Source organism: Oryctolagus cuniculus, chromosome 1 (genome assembly GCF_964237555.1).
Source record: "Oryctolagus cuniculus chromosome 1, mOryCun1.1, whole genome shotgun sequence".
NCBI classification, from domain to species: Eukaryota; Metazoa; Chordata; class Mammalia; order Lagomorpha; family Leporidae; genus Oryctolagus; species Oryctolagus cuniculus.
Window position 1 is genome coordinate 62,214,351 of NC_091432.1, and position 20,036 is coordinate 62,234,386.

At 39.2% G+C, this 20,036-nt stretch overlaps 2 protein-coding genes across 2 annotated transcripts; one reads left to right on the forward strand and one right to left on the reverse strand.

Moving 5' to 3' along the window:
* Positions 1 to 457: 457 nt before the first annotated feature.
* OR51F2 (olfactory receptor, family 51, subfamily F, member 2) lies at positions 458 to 1,408 on the reverse strand. Its single transcript, NM_001171429.1, has one exon. The coding sequence runs from the start codon at positions 1,406 to 1,408 to the stop codon at positions 458 to 460; it is 951 nt and encodes a 316-aa protein (NP_001164900.1).
* A 14,938-nt stretch (positions 1,409 to 16,346) lies between these two features.
* LOC100348122 (olfactory receptor 52R1-like) lies at positions 16,347 to 17,291 on the forward strand. Its single transcript, XM_002708738.3, has one exon. The coding sequence runs from the start codon at positions 16,347 to 16,349 to the stop codon at positions 17,289 to 17,291; it is 945 nt and encodes a 314-aa protein (XP_002708784.2).
* The last annotated feature ends 2,745 nt before the right edge of the window (positions 17,292 to 20,036 follow it).

A 20,036-nucleotide genomic window follows, 5' to 3' on the forward strand; every position in this document is an offset into this window, starting at 1 on the left:
ACTCAATCCAGCTCCCCTAAAAGGTGGCAAGTACTCTATTACTTGAGCTATCATCCCTGGCTACTATGGTCTGCTCTATTAGGAAGCCGGCGTCAGGAGACAGAGCCAGGTATCAAACCCGAATACTCTGATATGGAATGTGGGCATCTTAACTGACATTTTAACTGCTAGCTCATGAATTAATATCTTGCAAGGCTTTCACATGACTTGCAAAAATGACTAATTGTTTAGCCACAGTATTTCACTTTATATTAAGAAAACATAATTTAAGTGGTGTTGATATGGATTTACTGACAAAGAAACTAAGAAATTCTCATCGTACCTGTAAGTGGCATACTTCCGACTCTTGGAGGCAAGTCTAAGTATTTTGCATGCAATTATATGATCATATTATCATAGCACTTATTAGCAAACAGTTATTCATAGATGATTTTATCTATCCCAAGATGAGTGATGATTAGATTTGGCGCTGCTTCTGAATTAAGATCTTGATAATGGCCTTTCGAATCTGTTTAGTCTTCACACTATAGATGATAGGGTTGAGCACAGGAGGTATAAGTAGGAAGACGTTGGCCATGATGGTGTGCACAAATGGAGGTGCTGAATGGCCGTAGCGATGGACAAGAGACAAGCTGATGAGAGGGATGTAGAAGATGGCCACAGCACTGATGTGTGATATGCAGGTATTGAAGGCTTTCTGCCGTTCCTCTGAGGAAGCAATGCTGAGAACAGATCGGATGATCAGGATATAGGACAGCAAGATGCAAGGGCAGTCAAACCCTGTAGTGGAGAAGAGTGCAAACAGACCAAGGATGCTGTTGATTCTGTTGTCTGTGCATGAGAGTTGAATGAGATCAACGTGGTAGCAGTAAGAATGTGAAAGGACAAGAGTACTGCAGAAGGACAGCCTCTTGACAAAAAGCACAACTGGCAACATGACAGCAACATTCCTTATCAACACGCTCACCCCAATCTGGGAAATCCTGGCATTTGTGAGGATGCTGTTGTATCTCAGTGGGTCACAGATGGCCACAAAACGATCAAAGGCCATGGCCAGAAGAACCCCAGACTCCATGAAAGTAAATCCATGGAGAAGGAACATCTGGGCAATGCAGGCATTTAAATTGATCTCTCGGGCCTCAAACCAGAAGACACCAAGGGTAGTGGAGAGTGTGCAGAGAGACAAGCTCAGGTCCGTGGCTGAGAGCATGGAGAGAAAATAATACATAGGCTCATGGAGGCTCTGTTCACGGAGTACTACCAACAGGATCATGCTGTTTCCAGAGAGGGCAACAGCATACAGGAGACAAAAGGGAATGGAGATCCATACCTGGGATGCTCTCAAGTCTGGGATACCCGTCAGGAAGAAGGTCAGAGGCTCAGCATTGGTATGATTGAGGAGCAACATAGTGAAGGACTGAGGAGAAAGGGAAATTTAGATAATTGAATATATCATGTAATAAACATTTTACCTATCACTTAGAACATCCTTCTGGCACTCAAAGGTTCACTAAATCACTGTTACTAATTCTTGAACAGCTTTAGTATTTTCTGAGTTTCCTAGCCCTTCAAACTTCTCTCCTAGACTCTCAGTATTTCACATTGACTGAAAAAAGAGAATCCCTTGAGTTGTCCCACACACATTTTCTTAAGGATAGTGGGCCTATAATTCTCTGTAATGACAACATCACAATTAAATCATCCCCAACTATAAAGTCCTAGGTAGAACACCTAAGTAAATTTAATGAGAAATCTGATTTCTGGCATTTTTTTAAAATAAATAATTGAATATGGAATAAAGCAGTGTGCAAACCAAGTCATATTTGAAATGTGGATGATCCTATTTAGCTTCACTGGGATAGATTTAGAAGAATGTCCAGAGCATATCTGAGTATATATGATGATAGGGTGGTCCAAGAAACCACTCTAAGAATAAGAAGCATTGATCCCATTTGTTGAGAGATCCCTGTGATGTTGGGATTTTATATGTATTATTTAATTATATTCCTACACCTGCCTCTTGTAGGTACATAGCAGTATATGCACTTTGCAGAGGAAGGAACTAGCTGTTGAGAAACACCAAAAATATTTTTTTAAAAAATGGAGAAAAAGATGGAGTGAGGGAGGGAGGGGGAAACAGAAGGAGGAGGGGGGAGAAAGAGAAGGAGGGAAGAGGAGCCCTCTTTTCAAAACTTATCAATAAAATGAGTCTACTATATTAGAGCTTGTAACCATGCCAGCACATTAAAAATCATTTGGACAGCTCCTCAAAATATATGAAGCCAAGATCACAGCCCAGATCAAATAAATCTGAACATCTAAGGATGGTACTCATACATCTCATTAAATTAAATTGCATGTCTACTGTTTTCTGCTGACGTTTTGTGGTTTAATTGATGATGAAAGACTTTGAAAAAAGAAACTAGGTCTGAATGAAGGGGCTGGCGCTGTGGCGTAGTAGGTTAATTTTCCGCCTGCAGCACCAGCATCCCATATGGATGCCAGTTCTGGTCCCAGCTGCTCCTCTTCTTATCCAGCACTCTGCTAATGGCCAGGGATGGCAGTGGAAGATGGCCCAAGTGCTTGGGCCCTTGCACCAACATGGGAAGCAACTGGAGGAGGCTCCTGGCTCTGGCTTCAGATCAGCCCAGCTCCGGCCATTGCGGCCATTTGGGAGTGAACCAACAGAAGGGTGGTTCTCTGTCTCCCCTCTCACTGCCCATAACTCTACCTCTCAAATGAACAAAATGTTTTTAAAGAAAATGAAGAAAAAAAGAAATCATGCCACTAGGTATGGATTTCTGTGTCCAGGATTTTGATCACGGATAAAATGATGGATATTGGGATTTATGGTTATTGGGATGGATGATTGTCTTAGGCAGGCAAAATAATAAAGATGAAGATGGCAGGCTTTACTCCTCCAATGACTGACAGTAAGATCTTAATTAGCCATTGACTTCCATGGTCCCTTTTCTGTACTTAAAAATGTCCCTGATCCACCTGTTTCCATGGTCAAAACCATGCAGATGTATTTGAAGAACTATTTCAAAATATATGTGGTTTCTCTAAGAGAGCTAGAAGAGATTTCAGAGAATAAGGATCCTGTTTAAAGATGGATCTGATACTAAGTCAAGTGACTAAAAAGCTTATTTCCTAAAAAAAATAGAAATACAGAAATCAGCCACATATAAAAGCTGAGTGAATCAGCAACAAAATATAAAATAAATGTCACATTTAGGGTCACATTAATTCTGCTCTATTTCTATTCCATAGTTGGCTTTGATGCTTTCCCATAAAGAAATAATTATTGCAAACTTCTTGCTGATGTCTCACTTAATCCCCACAGCACTGAGTTTCAGGCTCTTCCTCTGAACTCCTCAACATTTTTACTCCTCTGCCCCTTCTGATTTATAGTACTTTGCCTCCAAGTATCTGCCTTTCCACAACCTATCTACCTCTCTACTCTATTCCCAGTCCCACAGTTTAGCCCTCAACAGTCTCTGCTGGGCTTGCTCTTTCCGTCCCCAGCACTCACCTTGCTCCCAACAGAAGGAGAGGTGCTCTTTCCACTTGCTGCCCAGCCAGGTATGGATACAGGAGGCTCTTGGAACCGGTCCCTCTATAAGGAGCTCTGCATATTTCCCAGCTCTTGAGAAGACCCCCCTGGGACTTAATCCTCAACATGATGACTACAATTTTACAGGAGGCTTCTCCCATTAGACTGAAGTAGATCTAGAAAAAATATTTACAACTTCCTTTTAATATTTTTATCTTTACAATATTTTTAAATTAGTATAAGAATTCATTTTTCCCTGCATGCTATACCCTGCTTCCCTGCAGAGTACAAGGAATAAATATTCTTACACTTCCCTCCTTCTCTTCTCCCTCCTGTCTCAAATTCAGCCACAAAGAACATACTACTGCCCCTAGATAAGATCTGTATATTGACACAATCTTATAGCTATGATTTCATATATGGAGTTAGGGTATTCAAACTTTAAAAGCAAATCAATTTTGATTGAAATGCAATCAAATAAACATTATTCATCACAGAGTACGGAATGCTTTTTAAATCTTTGTGGAAATTGGAACTAAAATCTTTACTCAGGTGCAATAAGACTTTGAAATCCATACACTTTTTTTAAAGCACATATTTAATAAGCTTCTTGAATATCCTTCATGTGTATGGATATCAATTTTTGTGCCTAAATGTGCTTATCTTTTAATCATATCTTCCATGATTTTTTGAAGATTCAACATATAAAAAGTGACTGGAAAAAATAATGTCACATCATTTTCTATCACTAAATATGCATCAGTATAAGAAAAGATACACACTCACTGAAAGAAAATTGTTATTTTCCCTTTACATTGATTCATGTTTATTTAAATTTCCATTGAATTTGTTTTTGACTGTCGTATTCTGGAACAATTATACTTGTCTTTGGAATTTAAATTATCTTTTAGTTTTTCTCATCTCAGGATAAAGACAAGCTTTCTTAATTATCTCACTGATGACTTACACCTATTTGTTCATAAGGACAAGAAAATGCTTGAGAAATTTGAGGAGCACAAAATATCACCCAGGATCTTGATAAAATGAAAGTTCTGATTCACTATGTCTAGAAGAAGGCCTGAGCTGTGAGTATTGGCCTTGCTTTTCCCTGAAGCCACATTTTGTGAAAAGTTCTGATAGGATCTGCATTTTTAAGGTATACCATACTGTTTCCTTCCTGAGTTTACTTTACACAGCTGCACTGAGTAAATGAACTCATGCTTGGTTAGCAAATTGTAAGATTTACTGAACACATGTTTCACTCACTGAACAACCTACTCCAGGTTTTTTTGTTATCTTTAGGGAAAATGATTATAAAATGATATATTTTCTTTATTCCTGTCTAAAAAAATCTCCCTTTTGGACACACTTAATAGATTGGTTATAAACAGAATTATTGTTCTTTGAAAGATTTTACCTGAACATTTTTAGGCTAGTTTATTAGATGAATCTATGCATTCTCCTTTCTGGCTACAGTGCCAGAATTCTTATTTACGATACTATACTAAATGTTTAAAATATCCAAATAAAATAATTGCAAGTCTGATAAGCCTTAGAACACAAATTTGCAGTTAGAAACTGTCAGGAAAAATCTCCAAAGTTCACTTCTAGGGCCAAGTAGACTAAAACTAATCTCACGGGCTTTCTTTGTAGGTCATCTTTTTATGTCAATATTTTAAACAGTAAGAGTCTACACTTTATCCTTGATGCTTTGAAATTTCACAATATTTATATAGAGACTTCTTTTCAGTTCTTCATTCTTTTTCCTTCTTGATGAGTTGTATTCTATAGGATATAGAAAATTTTGTTTCATCACTGACAGAACTTTGCACATTTTAGCTATTAAGTTACCCTTTTTTTTTTAGATTTATTTATTTATTTGAAAGGCAGAGATACACAATGAGGAGAGGCAGAGAGAGAGAAGGAGAGAGAGAGGTCTTTCATTCGATGGTTCACTCCCCAATTGGCCTCAATGGCCAGAGCTGTGCCTATCCTAAGCCAGGAGCCAGGAGCTTTTTCCCGGTCTCCCAGACGGGTGCAGGGGCCCAAGGACTTGGGCCATCTTCTACTGCTTTCCCAGGCCATAGCAGAGAGCTGGATCGGAAGAGGAGCAGCCAGGACTCAGACCAGTGCCCATACGGGATGCTGGTGCTTCAGGCCAGGGCGTTAACCCACAGAGCCACAAGAGCCACAGAGCCACAGTGCCAGCACCACTCACTTTTTTAAGACTTTTATTATTATTATTTATATGAAAGGCAGAGTTATAGAGGGAAGTAGAGACAGGGAGAGAGAGGTTTTCCATCTGCTGGCTCACTCCCCAAATGACCGCAGAGACGGGGCCTGGGCCAGGCCGAAGCCAGGAGCCAGGAGCTTCATCCAAGTCTCCCATATGGGTGCAGGGGTCCAAGCACTTGGGCCATCCTCTGTTGCTTTACCAGGCACATTAGCAGGGAGCTGGATCAGAAGTGAAGAAGCCGGGACTTGAATTACTGCCCATATGGGCTGCCAGTGCTGCAGGTCAGGGCTTTAACCTGCTGTGCCACAGTGCTGGCAACCTAGGTTACAGTTTTTATAAACAGTATTAGACACCTTTATGGATAATTATAAACCATTTACTTGGAGTATTTAACTAAAAGTGGAACTCCTTGGACTAAAGGGGGTGCAATATTGTTAGAAATTGCTAAAAATATTTTTGATGTGACTGTACTGGATGTGAGCACACCAGTTGACCTGCATTCTTGCCAATACTTAGTTGTCATTGTATTTAATTCTAATGAGGTTGCTTTGACATCACATGGTGATTTAAATTTCCATTTTTCTAATGAATAATAAGCCTGAAAACCTATCCCTGAGAATTGGTCATTTATCTACCCTACATTGTGAAGTGCCTGCTTAAGCCATTTACTTAGGAGGTTTGTTTTTCTTTATTTAAATGATTGTGGATGGGGCTTTCTCTGTCATATTCCTGCACTGTGAAAATTTTCTCTGTTGATGACTTACCTAATGGTATCTTTTGAAGTATATTATTTTTAATCTGATGAAGCTCAATTTTTGACTTTTTTCTTCAATGGTTAATATCTTTTGTGTCATATAATCAATCTTAGCTATATGAGAGTTCATGCAAACTATTTTCAAATTTAGAATTGTTGCATCTCAAATAAGATTCTTGGGTAAAAGTTGAAGTTGTGGTTCTTTTTGTTTTCCCAGGTAGATGTCCAGTTCTTCCATCCCCACAAAGATATTATTCTGTCAGTAAGTTGCATTGAATTTTCTATTGAGAAAAAATTAATTATATATTGGAACCATTTCTAGATTAGATTCTTCAGAAGAAAAGTAGAGGGAGGGAGGGAGGAGTAGGGTGGGAAGGAAGAAGTGAATATCATATTATCATATTCTTAGAATTGTATTTATGAACTGCATTGAATCTGTTCTCTTCATATTAATATTGCATCAACATGAAATTAGTGTCAGAAAAAATAAAAAAGTAAATAAAGAAAAAATGTTTCCAATAAAGATAACATTGTTTTGCATCCCTCTTTACATAAGCAATTTCATTACAACTGTAATTAAAAGTCCACTAGCCAGTGAAGTATAGTACTTTTAGATGAAGACTTATGATACTGCAGTGTTATAACAAAGGATCACAAACTGAGTGGATTTAACAACAGAAATTTATTGTATTCCAGTTCTGGAGGCTGAAAGTCCAAGACCAAGGTATGGGCAGGGTTATTTCTTTTCTTGGCTATGAGGAATAAACTAGAAACTATTCCTTGATTCACTCCTAGCTTGTGGCACTTTTCAGTAAACCTTGGCTCCCAATGCATCACCTTGATCTCTGCCTTCATGTCCACATGGCACTCTCACTGTGTGTGTGTACCTCTCTGTGTCCAAGTCCACTATTCTACAAGGATCCTAGTCTTATTGTATTAGGAAGTCATATACCACAGGATAACCTTGTATTTAGTAACCATACCTGCCTTGAACTTCTATCTAAATAAGTTCACGCTCTAAGGCACTCAGTTTGGGACTTCAGCATAATTTTGGGGGAACAAAAATCAATCAAAACCACTTGTCCATGTAGGGCACATACATTTTCTTGGTTTACTTCTTCAGTGTCTAGGACCTGTATTAAAAGGTTGACATCAAGAGTCTGCCTAATTATAGAAAGGCAGAGAGAATCTAGACCAAGACTTCCACCTCTAACAGACTTTGTAACCAAAAGTATAGTATTTAGATTAAAAAGGGGGTACTAGAACAAAGACAGGGAGTCTAAGGCAGTTCATTCACTTGAGATGTTTTTCAGAGGATGTTCCAGGCAGCTTACCTTGAAACATTGTACCCAGAGGGGCCAGACTAGACTAAAAGGTTTATTTGAAAGGCAAAGGGATAGAAGAAAGAGACAGAGACAGAGACTCAGAGACAGAGATTTCCATCTCCTGGCTCACTCCCCAAATGGCCACAAGGAGATCTAGGCCAGACCCAAGCCAGGAGCCAGGAACTTCATCCTGGGCTCTCATAAGTGTCACAGCCCTCTTGGGCCATCTTCCAGCACTTTCTCAGGTGCATTAAAAGGAAGCTGTATTGGCCGGCGCCGCTGCTCACTAGGCTAATACTCCGCCTGTGGCGCCGGCACCCCGGGTCCTAGCCCCGGTCGGGGCACTGGATTCTGTCCCGGTTGGTTGCTCCTCTTCCAGTCCAGCTCTCTGCTGTGGCCCAGGAAGGCAGTGGAGGATGGCCCAAGTCCTTGAGCCCTGCACCCCTGCAGGAGACCAGGAGAAGCACCTGGCTCCTGGCTTTGGATCAGCGCAGTGTGCTGGTGGGGGGTGAACCAACAGAAAAGAAAGACCGTTCTGTCTGTTTCTCTCAATGTACACTCTGCCTGTCAAAAAAAAAAAAAAAAAAAACAAAAACAAAAAAAAACAACAACAACAACAAAGGAAGCTGTATTTGTAAGCAGGGTAGCCAGGATTCAAACTGGCATTCTGATATGAGGTAACAGTGTCACAAACAGCAGCTTAACCCACAGCACCACAACATGAGCCCCATTTATTGATTTTTAAGCATCATATATCTGATGTTTAAAGGGAGAAAAATATAAAACTCTTTCATAGTATTTCGAAAGTCCAGATAAGACTAGTTACCATGAACCTGCAACAGCAATAATCTGCTCATTTGTATTCTTGTTCGTAGCAGCGGATCAGTGGTGTGAAGATTCCAGGAGACAGTGAGGCTGTGATTAAGAAAAAAAATGGCTATTGTTTTTCATATCAATATGACTGAAATGATGGACTAAAAGAACAACTAGATAATATGCAAGAATTTTAAGAGAAAAGATGTCTACAGAAGTACACGTACCACATTTATCTCTATACTCGTATATCCATTACACATAATAATATAATAACAGATGAGGTTTCTGTACACAGGATGAGTAAAAGATGGGGGCTGGCATTGTGGCGCAGCAGGTTAGACTGCTGCTTAGGTTGCTCATGTCCCATATCAGAGTGCCTGATTCAAGTCCTGGCTACTATGATTCCAACTCCAGCTTCCCACAAGAGCATATCCTGGAAGGCAGCAGTCATAGCCCCAGTGCTTCGGCCCTGCCACCCCCATGAGAGATCTGGACAGGGCTACTGGCTTCTGGCTTTGGCCTAGTGCAGCCCCACTGTTGTGGATATTCAGAGAGTTAACCAGAGAATGAAATTCTCTCTCTCTCTCTCTCTCTCTCTCTCTCTCCCTTTCTCTCTCTCTCTCTCTCTCTCTCTCTCTCTCTCTCTCTGTATTTCAATTAAATAAAACATCAATGAAAATTTTTAAAATTGCTCCTCAAAACATTCCTCTATGCTCTATCCTTGTACAATCCCAGATTGGTGGGGCTAAAGTTTATTGTAACCCACTTAACTGGACTGGCATACTGGCCAGAAATCTTTGCACGTTTTAATGGAGATTGGGCTTCAGTAGAAACTTCTTAAGTCCTCAATGCATCCTGCATAAGTACTAGCTTCTGAAAGGAAGGAGGAGGGGCCTGGGGGAGGGTCAGTCTGAAAAATAACGACCTCTCTACTGAACGCCCCTCTTTGCCTATCATTCCCAAATAAATTTGAAAAGTTATGGTGGCCTGAGAATCTACTTCCAGGAGAGCCTGGATGTTGTGCCTTTTTGGTGCCACTCTGAAACTTAGGTCTATGAAAGAGTTAAGAAATGCAAACACACAGGGCCTGCCCCTGGATGTCACTTTCAATTCAAGGAGAAATGTATCTTCAAGAAAACTACACATAGCAGAAAAAAAAAAAAAAAAGAAAACAGAGCCTAAACTTTCTCCTACTTTCATTGTAGTGAGTACTTCACATGCAGAGTTTAAAAGAAATACTGAAGAAAACTAATTTACAAGGTAAGACAAAAATTTTATGAACAATGTCAGCCTGATCAGCAACGGAATGAAACTTTGAGTATCTCTTCTAGCCTGAGTTCCCTAACTAAACAATTTTCTCTCTTATCTTATTATGCTGATCCTGAAAATAAACCATGTCCTTTGTGCCTATGGTGATGACAATATACCATAAACAAACACATTGATGTTAATCTTCTAAAATTGGCAATTTTTGTGGGAGTTTTTTTTGCCTTTAAATCTATGCTGGGTTTTCTTGTTTTGAGAAGCAAATATTCCTTTTTTAATTTTATTTAAAGTATGCAAATTTCATAGACTTTATATATAAAGATTTAGGAACATAGTGATTCTTCCCACCACACCTCCCCAACACTGCCATATTTCTTCCTCCTCCCTCTCCTATTCCCGCTCTTAATTTTTACAAAGACCCATTTTCAGTTTACTTTATACTCATAAGATTAACCCTAAACTAAGTAAAGAGTTCAACAAATAGTATGAGAAAAAAAAATGTTCATCAACAGTAGAGACAAGGGCTGTAAAAAAATCATCAGATCTCAAAATGCCAATTTCACTCCTATACATGACATTTTTGGTACTCTATTAGTTACCACAGATCAAGGAAAACATATGGTATTTGCTTTTTGGTGACAGGCTAATTTCACTAGATAAAATGGTTTCTAATTGCATTCGTTTTGTTGCAACAGACAGGATTCCTAATTTTTTTGCCATGAGTAGTATTCCACAGTGTATATATGCCATCATTTCTTTATCCAGTCTTTATCCAGTCATCAACTAATGGACCTCTGTGTTGATTCCATATCTTAAATATTGTGAATTGTGCTACACTAAACATGAAGATGACACTTTAGTGTGATTTCATTTCCCTTGGGTAAATTCCCAGGAGTGGGATGGCTGTGTCATATGATAGATCTATTTTTAGCTTTCTGAGTTATCTCAACACTGTTTCCAAAATGGCTGCACCAGTTCACATTCTTGCCAACAATGGATTAAAGTATCTTTTTCTCGATATCCTTGCCATTATTTATTATTTGTTGATTTCTGTATGAGAGCCATTCTAACTAGTAAGAGGTGAAACCTCTTTGTGGTTTTTTTTTAAGATTATTTATTTATTTGAAAGTCAGAGTTACATAGAGAGAAAAGGAGAGACAGAGAGAAGAGAGATCTTCCATCTGCTGGTTCATCCCCCAGTTGGCCACAAAGGCTGGAGCTGCGCTGATCCGGAGCCAGGAGCTTCCTTCTGGTCTTCCCATGCCGGTGCAGGGGCCCAAGGACTTGGGCCATCTCACTGCTTTCCCATGCCATAGCAGAGAACTGGACCAGAAGTGGAGCAGCTGGTCCTGAACCGGTGCCCATATGGGATGCTGGCACTGCAGGTGGCGGCTTTACTGGCTACACCACAGTGTTGGCCCCATCATTATGGTTTTGATTTGCATTTCCCTGATGGCTCATAATCCAGAAAATTTTTTCATGTGTCTGTTGGCCATTTGAATGGAATTGAAATATGTCTATTCAAATCCTTTACCCATTTCTTAACTGGATTGTTTGTTTTGTTGTTGTTAAGTTTCTTGAGCTCTTTATAGATTCTGGATATCAATCCTTTATCAATTGCATAGTTTGTAAGTATTTTCTCCTATTCTGTCATTTGCTTCTTCACTTAGCTGATTGCTTCTTTTGCAGTGCAGAAGCTTCTCAGGTAGATGTAATCCCATTTGTCGATGTCGGCTTTGATTGCCTGTGCTTCTGGGGTCTTCTCCAAGAAATGTTTGCCTATGCCAATGTCTTGTAGGGCTTCCCCAATGTTCTCTAGTAATTTGATAGCATTGGGTCATATATTTAGGTCTTTTATCTATTTTGAGTGGATTTTGTGTGAGATGTAAGGTAGGAGTTTTGTTTAATACTTCTGCCTGTAGAGATCCAGTTTTCCCAGCACCATGTGTTGAAGAGACTGTCCTTGTTCCAGGGACTGATTTTAGCTTCTTTGTCAAAGAAAGGTTGGTTATAGAAATATGGATTGATTTCAAGACTTTCTATTCTGTTCCATTGGTCAACATGTCTTTTTTTTCTCTACCAGTACCATGCTGTTTTGATTATAACTGCCTTGTCGTATGTCTTGAAATCTGGTATAGTAATGCCTCCTGCTTTGTTTTTGTTGTATAAACTGCTTTCACTATTCAAGGTCTCTTAAATCAGGGATATTCTTCTCAGATCTAGAAAAAAATAATGCTAAAATTTATTTAGAAACACAAGAAAAGCATATATTCTGGAGTTGGACTGTTTGTTCTCTGAAAGTAAATCCTTTTTCGCTGTTTTTAATGCCTTTTATTCACATCTTTTGACATCTCTTCAAAGATGAAATGAAATAAATCAGGGAGTATTAAAGAAATATAAGAGAATCTCAACAGGATTCTATATAGGGGATGAGAAAAAGTAGGAGCTCTTTGTTGGTTTTAATCATTTTGTTGAGAAAGGAGGAACTTCTGGTTTTATTGTTCCTGACATGACTATGGCAAGATCTCCAAAGGAATTTCTTTTCCATCTAAAGATAATCATCCATTCAGAAGTGAGCTGCTCCAGAAGCAAAACTAGGCCTCAACACAATGAAGCTGCAATATGTTGGCAACATCCTCATTAAACCATCACTCGTGGTATATACATACCCTTATGTATACACTGATTTGTGTACATACTCATATGGTGCACACTGATATGTAATTTCACTTTATCTGATGCATATAGTGTGGCTTATTCCTTCACAAGCATGAACCTTCAGGGATCAGAAATGCATAGGCTGCTAGTATCCCAATATTTATACATATTTTAAACAATAAGGATTTATACTTTACATATACAAACAAGGGCATGTCAAAATGTTGTGGAAAATATGAATTAAAATATAAATTAAAAGCCACTGCCTGCAGTGCCGGCATCCCATATGGGCACCAGTTCAAGTCCCAGCTGCTCTACTTCCAATCCAGTGCTCTGCTATGGCCTGGGAAACCAGCAGAAGATGCTCAAGTCCTTGGGTCCTTGCCCCTATGTGGGAGGTCCAGAGGAAGCTCCAGGCTCCTGGCTTTGGATTAGTGTAGTGCTGCCTTTGCAGCCATCTGGGAAGTGAACCGTGGATGGAAAACCTCTTTCGCTCTGCCTCTCTGTAACTAGGCCTTTCAAATAAATAAATCAATCAAAAAAGTTGAGTGTATTTTGATTCAAACACTTCTTGAAATCCACACTAGTTTATTCAAAATATACATTTTATGTGAAATTTTTAAAGATCACTCATATATCCAGTAGCAAATAAAGTTGCTTATATAAACTGCATATGTTTAGTAATAGGCCTCTCAGATACACACATCAACATACATAAAATTTCAAAAAATTTTAAAATGTCAGAAAATATCCCTTCAATTGTAAATGTACATACGCTAACTCAAAAAATGCATGCATACAGATAAGCTCACTTTCAAGTAATTACACATCTTCTTGCACATGCATGCAAATCCCCTGCCTTTGTATTGTGTATATGGATGACACAGGGAGTTAGGGGTTAATATTTCCAGCTTAGCCTCTAGTCTCAAAGGAAGTCAGTATGGGTGTAATTCAGTGGGGATTAGAGATAAGAAAAAAAAAACTAAAGTGTGAGGTAAGTGAAAGATCAGACATAGTCCTTTAAATCGGCCTTAGTCTGAGATCTCTATCAAAGACTGAATCCTAGGAGCTTATTGAAGCACTCATGACCATGTCCATCTGGATCAAAGACACAGCAGAACTCAAGGTGAGTGATTCTCTGTCTCGGGCACCTCTGCCCTTTCCAGAAGAAGTAGAATTTGCAGAAGTTCCAGGAAGAGGAAATAGCAAGACAATGACTGTTCAGAAAGAATGAACTCAATGGAGCTTCAGGTTCAATGATCTGTGACCACAAACCTTTATTCTGACAATGGGAGAAGACTCAGGGCCTCCACTATATCCTCTATATCCTCCAGGTAGACCCCAGAATGAGTTTGGAGCTGAACACCACGTACTCCAGAATCACTGAAATACCCTTAGTTTAGATACCTCAAAGTGAGAAATCAAAATTTAAACTTCTCTCAACTTATTCTTCAGTAAGATCTCTGATTATTTTATGAAAACATTTATCCCTGACTGACACATTTACAACAATTTCCTCACAATGAGTGGAGACGTGGAGCTCCAACAGAGCCAGTGGGCACCATCATGTGATTCACACCCATATTCACAGTTGAACAGTGAGTTCTACCCTGTGAGGACACGGTTCTGTGAGCCATGTTTCCTGAACCAAAATTACAGAAAATTTCTACAAGGTAGCTGCCTTCTGGGAAGAGAAAAATTGAGTCTGAAGATCAAGTGTGATCCCTAGCTGTAATGCTTGAAAAGGATATAACTTAATTTCAGTCTTTAGTATGCACTATTTGTGTTTTACTCTGAGTGAAGGAAAAAAAGCATACATTCAATATCAGTGTACAGGAGTAAAGAGGGGTGGACAGGAAGGGAAGTTATATTGTTTTCCTTTCTCCTACTGTTTATATTTCCATCATTCAACCCAATGGCAATTTGATCATCTGTGCCTACCTTTCAGGACAGGAAGGTGGATTTAAGTATTTTGCCAGCTGGGCTGATCGTTGGTGACTATGTTCACACAGCAGAAGGTGACATAGTTGGGGGAAAGGCAGGTGATGAGGAAGACATTGGCTCAAACAGAATAGATAAGACTTGCTGGGAAAACCAGGCCAAACAAAAGGCATAAAGCATAGACCCTCTGCCCCAGATACTTGTGTTACTGAATTTCACTATACATTATATGGGAGTTTCTGTTTTGAGCAGTCCTGTAGCTATTATCTGGGTAGAATGGGAACTTTCCAGTTCAGAACAAGACTTACATGTTTGAGCTTCATTTTGCTCATACTATATAAATCTGGGGAAAATTAGAGTAACACTAGACCTATTTGTGACCTGGAAGAAACTATTTGGAGAGGCCATTTAATCTAGTTTAATAAACCAATTGTTAGTTCTAGGGGAGATGTGTTAGTGGGGATTTGAGAGAAAGCTCTTCTTATCAATTTGTTTCCATAATGAAGATGAGAACTGAAGTTCTCCATCCAAGACCACAGGACAAGTGAGATTCCATAATTAAAGGCATTTCACAAGAACAAATTAAGCTTTGTGACATTGACTCTAAAGCAGGCTGTGTTCACCAAAGGGATCTGACAGTAGAACCAAACCACACAAGAAAGATCAGAGGGCAATGTTCACATAGTATTGAATGACAGCAAGGCAACCTCTAGAATTAGACAAGAATATAACTGCCTTGTAGGCATGGCTCAAAGTAGAGTTGAGAGGATTTTACCAGGAGATTTAAAGACATTGCAATCAGCTGGTGAGTTAGTTGTCTCTAAATGATATCATTTATTTCTTATTTCTTCAACAAAAGTTTAATAAATTTTTACTCAGAATAAACACATAGGTGCTAAGGATCCTACAGGGCTCAAGGCTGACCTCAAGACAATTTGCTCATCTAGAAGAGGCACTGGCAAATTATAACTTGTTGACCAAATTCAACTTATAGCCTATTCAGCTAACTAAATTTTAATTGGATTATAGTCATAAGCATGCCATTATACATTGATTATATCTGCTTTGGAACTATAACTATATATATATACATGTAAATAGGCTAAAATATATATGTGTGTATATATATATATATAAGAAACTATTTAGGTGAAGAATTGCAACAAAGAATGTATATTCACAAAGCCTAGAATATTTATGTTTGCTGATACCTAATCTAGGAGGTTCTAAACACTAAGGGTAATTCTTCAGTTGCAGATGTGCAGTTGTTCTGAGTTTTCTTCCAGTCCAAACCCTTATATTAACAGCAATAGAGGTAAAGGTAACTCAAGACCACTACTCAAGTTTCTATCAACCTTTAAGTCAGGCTGACTTCCTATCCTGAAAAGTTATCTGAGTGACATAACAGAGGGATAAAATGAAACTGTGAGAAAGACAGAACATACTGTTAGTTCTAAATAATAGAAAAAATTCCTACAATATTATCTGTCAGAAAGTATTTATATCACCGTACTCTACTTTAATAAAAGCTATTAATTCTTAAAATCTAATTATACTTGATATTAGTATGACTCACCCTGTTTTGAACGATACAACTATAAATAAACTACAATGTGTAACACGATTTCCTGTTGCAAAGTTTTATTTATTAAAACAGTTTGAAATTAAACCTAATAGCCTTATAGCCCAAGTGTATCATATGAAAGTCCATTGAATAATAATAATTGCTTTGACTGTTATTATCTGCAGAGAGTACATGACCTTCCCAATGGAGAGCATATTAACCATCACTTGATGTTGACGTCAGCAAACAGCTCTTCTCATCCTGCATCCTTCATCCTGCTTGGAATTCCAGGACTGGAGAATTCCCAATTTTGGATTGCCTTTCCATTCTGTATTATGTATGTTGTGGCCACAGTTGGCAATATCATTATCCTTCATATAATCCGAACCGACCACACATTGCATGAGCCCATGTATCTTTTTCTGGCCATGTTGGCTATCACTGATTTAGTCCTCTCCTCTTCCACTCAACCGAAAATGTTGGCCATACTCTGGTTTCATGCACACGAGATTGAATATCATGCTTGCCTCATCCAGATGTTCTTCATCCATGCCTTCTCTTCAGTGGAGTCTGGGATCCTCATGGCTATGGCCTTGGACCGCTACGTGGCTATCTGCTTCCCGCTCCGGCACTCTAGCATCCTCACCACAGCTGTAGTGGTTAAACTGGGGGCAGTCGTGATGGTGAGAGGGCTGCTATGGGTGAGCCCCTTCTGCTTCATGGTCTCCAGGATGCCCTTCTGCCCCAACAAGGTCATTCCCCAATCATACTGTGAGCACATGGCTGTGCTGAAGCTGGTGTGTGCTGATACAAGAGTCAATCGTGTGTATGGGCTGTTTGGAGCCTTCTCTGTGGTTGGCTTTGATATAATTGTCATTGGTATATCCTATGTGATGATTTTGAGAGCTGTGCTGCGGTTACCTTCAGGTGAAGCCCGCCTTAAGGCTTTTGGCACATGTGCCTCTCATATCTGTGTAATCTTGGCTTTTTATATTCCAGCCCTCTTCACATTCCTCACCCACCGCTTTGGCCATCATGTGCCCCGAGTGGTACACATCATGTTTGCTAATGTCTATCTACTGGTACCTCCCATGCTCAATCCCATCATCTATGGAGTTAGAACCAAACAGATCAGGGACAGGGTTATCCGAGCATGTTGTGGGAAAGACCCCTGAATCAAGGGTAACAGTATCACCATGACTCCATCTGCTCCACTGATCCAAGGACATAGTGAAAAAGTTTCTCAGGCTGTTGCATCTCATCACAAAGTCATCTCTGAGAACAACTGACCCAGACACTGCAGCCCTCAGGAAACAAGCAAAATGACTTTCAGAGCACAATGAGCACTCTCTGAGAAATGTGACAGACGACAAAACTTTGTCAGCCTTTGTTCTTCATCACAAGAAAATAATTTTTCATCTAGTACCTATATAATAAATTATTATCAAGATATTATTAAGGTAAAAGAATAATTTTTCTACTTTCAGAAGTATACTCAGTACATTGATAAAAAGGAATTTAGAAATTTGTATCAGTTAGAAAGTATATATATATTTTCCAGTTTATCAATTTCTTTATAGAAATAGAATTTTGAGAACAGAAACATGTATAGAATCATGCGTAAAATCATTATTTATAAAAACAAAACCAAAAATCATTTGATTACTGTCCTAAAAGAAACTAGCTGAAGCAATGTACAACTGAAATCATGTGTCATTTACTTGTTGTATTTACAAAAAGTGTCTGAACATTTGAAAAGTGATCAAGATATAATATTATATTGAAACAGAAGGGAAAAAAACAATTGTCCATAGTGTTTAATACCAGTTCTGAAAAGGAGTAAATAAGTAGAGAACACGTTTTGGGAAATGCATGCCAATGCCATCATGGATTAGTGAAGTTGTGGGCTTTTCATTTTCTATTTTTACTTTTGTGTTTTTGAAAAATTAACCTCAATTGATGAAGTTTAATTAAAGTATGAGTAAGAGGTAATTAAAATAAGAATGAAAGCATACAGAAAAGGTTGAATAAGTGCCAAAGCTTAGGGAAATGGCAGGATGGCATGGACAATCTGAGAGTAAAATGGACCATGGAATAGACTAAGATGCACAAAAGCTAAAAATCTAGGTGTAAAATTGTTGGTGGGTCACAACTTCGTGATAATGTTAACAATGAGGATTGGGTGAACTGATGAGTTAAGTTTGTTTCCCTTTTCCAAAATTTTTTATTCCCTAAGGACAATGGGTTTCAGAATGAAGGAGAAATTTAGGGTAAAAGATTAAGAGGAAAATTCTCTTCTGAAGCTATTTATAGGAATGAGTGTTGCACAGTTAAATCATAACTCTTTTAAAACTCAGTTGTTTTTAAACAATTAGAACCTAACAGAGACATTAAGAGAATGTAACAGATTACCTTAACTCATTGCTTTAACAGAGGATCTGATTCTAATTCTATGTCAAAGAGAAATAGATTAATAGCTTTTGTATCCAAATTAAGACAACATTTCCTTTTTTTTTTTTTTTTTAACTTCACAGGTAGGGTAATAGACAGTGAGAGAGAGAGACAGAGAGAAAGGTCTTCCTTCCATTGGTTCACTCCCCAAATAGCCACTACAGCTGGCGCTGCACTGATCCAAAGCCAGGAGCCAGATGTTTCTTCCTGGTCTCCCATGCGGGTGCAGGGGCCCAAGCACTTGGGCCATCCTCCACTTCTCTCCCGGGGCCACAGCAGAGAGCTGGACTGGAAGAGGAGCAACCGGGACTAGAACCGGGGCGCATATGGGATGCCGGCACTGCAGGCAGAGGATCAACCAAGTGAGCCACGGCGCCTGCCCCTGGACAACATTTTCTAAATAAGGTAACACATCAGCCTTAGTTACTTTTAAGCAGTGTTGAACTATTTTTCATAAACAGTTTATGTAAATGTATTTATTAACAAACCCAAATAGGTTTTCTATAGAATTTAAGGTGCTAAGATTATGTAAGTTTACATTTAGACACATTTATCTCATTTGCCTTTACCAAATTTACATTTAGCAATTACACCTAAATGACATAAGATGCTGATATTATATTACACCTATATACAAATTAAGGTCAAAAATGCATTCATATGGAATTGTACTCCTTTTATAAACCTCTAGCTATAAATCAATGGCATTAAACCAGAGACTGCAAAATCTACTTTAGGGGCTTCAGTGAGTACTGATTACCCATTGCTATATTATCAAAAACTTGTTGAAACGAATTGCAAAATAGGATTGGCAAGTTACAAAGCCATATTTTTAAAGGCAGTGATATTCCTAGACTCATAGAGAAAAATTTCTTCAAACTCAATGTCTAGTTACAGTTGCTTTTTTCCCTAAGAATACCTTAGGCCAATGATGCTCTAGTCAACAGTCAGCCATTTGGGACTGCCTCTGAAACAAAAGTTCAAGCAGCTGCAAGGCAGGTCCTAAAAGTGGGCTAGGGCCGATGTGCCAGGGACAAGAAGTCCACTGGAGATTGTTCACCATTATTGTAAGGTTTCATAGTGGAGAGCATCAGAGTAGATGGTTACAGAGATATTTTTTCTTTTTCTTTTTTTTTTTTTTTAAAGGCAGAGTAGAGAGTGAGAGAGAGACAGAGAGAAAGGTCTTCCATTTCCGTTGGTTCATCCCTCAATGGCCGCTGCGGCAGGCACGCTGTGGCCAGCATACCGCGCCAATCCAAAGCCAGGAGCCAGGTGCTTCTCCTGGTCTCCCATGCAGGTACAGGGCCCAAGCACTTGGGCCATCCTCCACTGCACTCCCTGGCCACAGCAGAGAGTTGGACAGGAAGAGGAGGGGCCAGGACAGAATCCGGCGCCCCAACCTGGACTAGAACCTGGGGTGCCGATGCCGCAGGCAGAGGATTAGCCTACTGAGCCTTGGAGCCAGCCAC

What these genes read in the sequence shown, in the direction of transcription:
- OR51F2 (NM_001171429.1), bottom strand. Translation starts at nt 1,408, where the DNA reads ATGTTGCTCCTCAATCATACCAATGCTGAGCCTCTGACCTTCTTCCTG.
- LOC100348122 (XM_002708738.3), top strand. Translation starts at nt 16,347, where the DNA reads ATGTTGACGTCAGCAAACAGCTCTTCTCATCCTGCATCCTTCATCCTG.